This window comes from Plasmodium reichenowi, chromosome 13 (genome assembly GCF_001601855.1).
Source record: "Plasmodium reichenowi strain SY57 chromosome 13, whole genome shotgun sequence".
Taxonomy (NCBI): Eukaryota; Apicomplexa; class Aconoidasida; order Haemosporida; family Plasmodiidae; genus Plasmodium; species Plasmodium reichenowi.
Genome location: NC_033658.1, coordinates 159,783 through 166,722, shown reverse-complemented (window position 1 = coordinate 166,722; position 6,940 = coordinate 159,783). Strand labels below are relative to the sequence as shown.

The 6,940-nt window shown below is 20.0% G+C and overlaps 2 protein-coding genes across 2 annotated transcripts; one reads left to right on the top strand and one right to left on the bottom strand.

The window, feature by feature from the left end:
- Positions 1-1,113: 1,113 nt before the first annotated feature.
- PRSY57_1303000 (chromosome condensation protein, putative) lies at positions 1,114-4,547 on the top strand (the record flags this gene model as incomplete). The annotated part of the gene is made up of 4 exons (XM_012908967.2): positions 1,114-3,981; positions 4,093-4,146; positions 4,248-4,335; positions 4,441-4,547. 4 exons carry the CDS (start codon positions 1,114-1,116, stop codon positions 4,545-4,547), a joined length of 3,117 nt encoding a protein of 1,038 aa, XP_012764421.2.
- Positions 4,548-4,847: 300 nt separating this feature from the next.
- On the bottom strand, positions 4,848-5,979 carry PRSY57_1302900 (hypothetical protein; the record flags this gene model as incomplete). Its single annotated transcript, XM_012908966.1, has 5 exons — positions 4,848-4,939; positions 5,048-5,190; positions 5,358-5,545; positions 5,636-5,731; positions 5,887-5,979. The coding sequence occupies 5 exons, from the start codon at positions 5,977-5,979 to the stop codon at positions 4,848-4,850; spliced, it is 612 nt and encodes a 203-aa protein (XP_012764420.1).
- Positions 5,980-6,940: the final 961 nt, after the last annotated feature.

Below are 6,940 nucleotides of genomic sequence, written 5' to 3'. Positions count from 1 at the left end.
TTTCCTAACATCCCTTAGACTATAAAAAGGTATAAATATAAATGTATTTGATATATTATATCTGTTTTGATTTAATATTTATATTAAAGATAAAATAAAATACACATATATATATATATATATATATGTATATATTATACTAGAAATTAAGTGTTAAAAAAAATAAAACATATATATAATATTATATGTATATATTTATGTATATATTATAAATCAACGTGAATTGTTTGGTAAAATAATAAATTTTTTAAATTTGAATATTTTATTATGTATTTTTTTTATTTTATTTTATTTTTTTTTATAATGGTACGGATATTTATGAAGTAAAATAAATAAAAAATTTAAATATAAATTATTTGCATTACTATGAAAAAAAAAAATATACGTATATATATATATATATATATATATATGTATAATATTATGATTTATATTTTTATTTTTTGTTTTTTTATTTCATCATTCATAATAAGTGTGTACAATAAAATATTTATAGGTGAATATATAATTTTACAGAATGAATATATTATTTTTTTTTTTATACCTTTTTAAATTTTTATATATAAAAATATATATATATATATATATATATATATATATATATAATATATTAATAATATAATTCTGTGAATATTTTAAATTATACATATTTATTCATATGTACATTTTATTTATTATTATTTATTTTTTCCAACATATATATATATATATATATATATGTATATATTCATATTTATATTATATCCATTGTGATAATAGAAAAAGAAAAAAAAAAAAAAAGACAAGTCCATTAATTTTTAGAATGTATATTATATTAAAATGTGTTAAAAAATAATTTAGTGATACCTAAAAAGAATAATAGATGTGATGAATCTATATAAAATATATTATGTATATGTATATATTTTAATTGTTTTATATGTAGCCATATTTTGTGTTATCACATTTAGTTGTAATATATTATAAAAAATAAGGGAGTCTTTTTACAAATTTTTTTTTTTTTTGCCTAGCGTAACTGATTATACATATATATATATATATATTTATTTATTTACTTATTTATTTTTGTTTATTTATTTAGGAACTATTTTGTTGTAATAATATATTTAGAATATGAAAAAGCTGGGTGTTAATAATGCTGGTGAGAATAATAAGGGGAATAGCATACAAAATAAAGATGGGACTAATAAAAAGACGATAGAAGTGAACAAGAATATGAGGAGGTTGACATTTTTGAATAACGAAAATAATGATAGTATAGAGAGTAATAAAAATAAATATGATAAGAATAAAGTAAAAGAAATTAATGATGTTTTTAAGAATTGTATGGTTGCATTATCTCATAATAAGATATGTACTCGAAATGCTTTTGATATACATATTATTGAGCATTTAGAAGATTTAATAAATTTAAATGATGAAGAAATCCCTGAAGAATTAAACGATGAGATGATAGAAAATGGAGAGTTCAATTTATCATTTACCCGTGCATCGAAAGCTATTGAAGGTGCTACCAAAGTATATGGTTATAGAGTTGAAGCTATATATGATCAAACATATAATTTTTTAACAAACATGAATTTGGCTAAACAATTTGAATTAGATAATGATATAATGGATGATAATAAAAATACAATTGATCCTTTAAATAAAAGAATGCGAAAAAGAAAATTAACATATTTGCAGGAATCATCTACACTAGCTAAATCTTCTGATATTACTGTTGATTCCTTGTCCTTGTCGAATATATCCGTTGATACTTTTTTTTTAAAATTAAATAGTACATATGATCATTCATGTGGTCAGAAATATTTATTACCTAATTTAAATTTAAATAATGATTTGTCTATACAATTTGATGGTGATATTGATGTGTGTGAATATAAGAAGAGAAGAAAAATATTGGACGATATAGGAAAGGATGATGTTAAGGATAAAGAAGATGCAATTCATATTATTAAGAATAAAAATGATGATAATTGTGATACATATGGTAAGATCGCATATAATAATAATAATAATAATAATAATAATAATAATAATAATAATAATAATAATGACATTAACAATGTTGATGAGAAAAAAAATAATGATGTGGAGATTTGTGAAAATAGAAATAAGCAAAATGAATCATGCAATATATATGTTGATAAGTTTAATGTGAATGAGCATAAAGAATTTTTTGATATATATAAGAAGAAGTTATTTTTGAATGCTGATATCCTAAAAGAAATATTATATGGTGGTCCTGATGATTTCAATAGTTTAGATATATGTCCAGAATTAAATTATTTTAAAGAAGAATTAAAAAAGCATAAATTGAAAAGAACGGATTCTAAAGATACAGATGATGTAGATAAAGAATATGATGGTGATGGTAATTTATATAATGATGATGATATTGGTAATATAGATAAGAATAATATGATTAATTTTTATGATGAGAATTTAGGATGTAATATGAGTAATAATATGATAATGGAAAGTATTTATAATAGTGATGCTTTAAATAGGGATCGTAAAAATATATTTCCAGAAAATCTTGGTAGTATGTCATGTGGTAATTTGAATGAAGAGAAAAAAAAGAATAATATGAATAGTAGTAATAATAATTTAAATAGTTGTAATTATGACAATAATGATTTATATTTAGGAGAATATCGAATGGATGATTTAAATATTGAAAATGTTATGCAAGAATCTTTATGTTTTGATAATGTGAATTATTCATGTGATAAGAATATGAATTTTTCTAATAATAATGGTATGTTACTTCAACAAAGCATTAACATGATGGGTGGTATGAATTTTCCCGAATTAATAAAAAGTGAAAATAAGGAATTAGATTTAGGTAATACACAAATAAATAATGAACATTATTTATTAAAAAATAATTATGATATAAATAAAAGACATAGTATTATATCAGAAGTACCAGATGATGATACATTATGGAATCGTAGTGTAATGACATTCGAAAATAGAATAAATGCTATAGATATAAATAATGAATTAAATTATCATTATTATATGCCTAATAAATTAATGATGATGGGAAATTTTAGAAATTTAATAGATATTAATAAAAATGTTACAAATAATATTAATAAATCAACTATATTACAAAATATAATAATGCAAAAGAAAATGAAATATGCTTTTGATGTTACTAGTATAGATTTCGAAAACCTATATACTGAAAATAATAATATAGAATTATCTACATATGATTTATGGAAGAAAGAAAAAAAAAAATATGTTTCGAATGCATTATTTTGTATTGATCAGACATCATATATTTTTGATACTCGTGAAAATTGTGTTAATTGTGTAAATACTGTAGCAGATAAGGTTATGAAGTTTTCAAAATTTTGTGTTTATCCTGATTTCTTGCATGCATGTAATAAGAATAGGAATAAACATAATAATAATAATAATATCAATAATAATCACATGAATGTTATATTGAACGAAGTAAATAATGATAATATCTTGAATGATATAGATGCTATAAATCAAGATGATTTTAATAATAATGTTGATAATTTTGATATGGAAAATATGGACGACATGAATGACGGTCCTTTACAGGAAGGTTTAAATGAGGCCATAGATAAATATTATAATATGGATTTCGATAATATATGGGCACACGATGATAATAAAAATAATGATAATATGAAAAACAATAATAATTTAAATAATAGTACATATAATAATATGAATAGTTATAATAATAATAATAATAATAATAATAACAATTTAAGTTTGTTTAAAAAGCATAGTAATTTCTTCAATACAGCTTTATTTCAATTTAATCATTCTAATACCTTTGGTAATGTACCTTTTGAAAATATCTCCAAATTTGTTGATGTAGCGAAGATTAAAAAGATTTTATGTGATATTGTTAAGCCGAATGAAGAAGAAAAGGGTAACAAAAATGACTCATTATGTGAATATCAAACCGAAAAGGATAACCAAGTAAAAATCAGACAAACCTTTGCACATAATGTATTTATATATATATATATATATATATATATATATGTATGTATATATTTTATATCATTTCCTAATATTTTTGTTTTCCAGATTGTCACTTATACGGCGGAGAAAACGACGACCTTCGAAGAAATCGTCAAGGAGGTAAAACATAATGAATATAACAAGGATAAATATATATATATATATATATATATATATATATATATATATGTATATTAATATGTATACTGTTTTATTTATAGACCACTGCCAAACTGAATGAATCGGAGGCTAGTAGCACTTCAATCCACATGCTATTCGTATGTCTTTTATATACTTGTAATGACCAAGGTATAGAAATTTACAAAATATTATACATCATGATAAAAAAAAAAAAGAAAACATATATATATATATATATATATTTATTTATTTATTTATTCATTTATCTTACAGAACTATTATTAGAAAAAATACCGAACCAAAACAATTTCTACGTTCGATATGGTTTACCTGTGGAATGTCATGTAAATCATGATGACGTACCAATGTTAAAAAATTGAATAACATAAAAATATGGAGTAACAGAATAGAAATGTTGACAGCTTGTCATTTTATGTTAACATGATATATTTTGACATTATACTTTTTTATTAATTTTTAATATATATGTGCACCTTATTAATATTGTCTTTAATATAATATATAAATGCATTATATATATATATATATATATATATGGAATAATATATGATTAGTTTGTAAATTTTGAATCCTATATGTTTTATTTTTAATAAATATTAATTTTAAGAAGAATTAAAAAAATATATATTAAATAAAAAATGTATGAATTATACTTTAAATTATATATCATATTCGAAAAAATTAAAAATTTGTCTATTAAGTGTAGCTCTCTTCTTGTCTACATCGGATCCGAGTGAAAAGGAGTTAAACACTAGAATGAAACATATATATATATAAAAATACATATATATATATAAAAATACATATATATATATATGTGTACAAAAATATAATTATTTGAATTTAATTTTTTCTTTACTTTTTTTTTCCATAAACGTCATCCCTTCCAAGTATGTTTGATCTACTTGATCATTGTGCTTAATTAAATAAACTCTTCTCCTTGTCTCCGCTAATAATAATAATTCTTCTAGTTTCTCGACAGGCCATTCATCCTGTGGTAGTCTGGGAAAAAGAAAAAAAAAAAAAAAAAAAATAAAAAAAAAAAAAAAAAAATAAATAAATAAATAAATAAAAATATAAAAAAATAAAAAATAATAATAAAAAAAAAGTATTATATTAATATATATATATATCAACATGGTTTTAGGTGTGTATATCCATATTATTACAGTTCGCATAGTTCATTTCCTAGCTCGAAATAAAAGGGGGTGAGATTTCCTACACAAGCGGCAGTAGCATCTGAGAGTAGTGCTCCTGCCATGTCATAGTACTCCGGGAATTTTATTTTTACTAAGCTATTTTTATATAATCTTTTTGCATAAAAATATTCGACCATAATCTCATCATTTTCATTTATCTTAAGAAAAAAAAAATAAAATTAAAAGAATAATTAAGAGATTATCTATGTATTAATATATATATATATATATATATATATATTTATCACCTCATCAGTTCTATATCCATTTTTATATTCTTCAAATGCCCTTGCACACAAAAAGGATAAACCGGGTAAAACACATAAAGGTATACATGGAACCTTCTACACAAACATAAACATACATACGTACACACATATATATATATATATATATATATATATATATATATATATATATATATTTATATTTATATGTATATATTTTCTTTTAATTATGTTAACAAAATATATGCATAACTATATATTTTATTTTTAACCACAAAATCTAGGTGCTTAAATACACTATCATCAAGGTAAATCAAATTTTTTAATTCCTCCAATTTTTGGTTTAAGACTATTTCATCACTCATTATATATAAAAAAAAAAAAAAAAAAAAATTTATAAAAATGATCTTATATATATATATATATGTTTACATTTATTTGTTTAATATATCCATATATTTCTCTTTTTTTTTTTTTTTTTCTTTTTTTCGATGTCTTTCATAAAAGAGAATATTAAGACAAAAAAAAGAAAATAAAAACGGAAAAAATACATATAGTTGAAATATTTTATATATTTTTATATGAGGAGAACTAAGTAGCGCCATTTTTTATTTTTAAAAAAATTAGAGACAATAAAAAATTGACAGAATGATAAACCAGAAGGAGAGAGAAAAAGTAGAATAAATAAAGTTTTAATTTTTTTTAAAACAAAATAAATATAATTAATTTGTAATAACGGACAATATGATGATGTATCATATTTTTGTAGTCTATTAATTTTTTAATACCATACTTTATATTGTGATATATATTCTTTTTAAGGTCTTATATTAAAAAATATATTTATAAGAATATAAGAAGCTCCTTTTATTACAAATCGTCGATCAAAATATATATAACAAAAAATAGGTTTATATTTTATACAAAACGGGAAAAAAAAAAAAAAAAAAAAAAACACACACATACTTGAAAAGATTGAATTTGAATTATATGTTATGTAATATAATATATTTATGTGGTATATACATTAACTTTTGAATGTCAATCCCCTCCCCCCCCCAAAAAAAAAAAAAAAATACACACATATATATATTAATTAAATAGATAATATAACATACGTATAAGTCATATCCCTCTATGTGGATTAAATTTTATTTTTTTTTTTATTTTTTTTTTTTTTTCTAATTATATATATAAATATAAAAATGATAAATCATTGAAATTAAATGACATACACACTATATTATATATTATATATTATATATTATATATTTTATATTCTAATTTTTTTTTTTTTTTTTTTTTTTTTTTTTTTTTTTTTTTTTT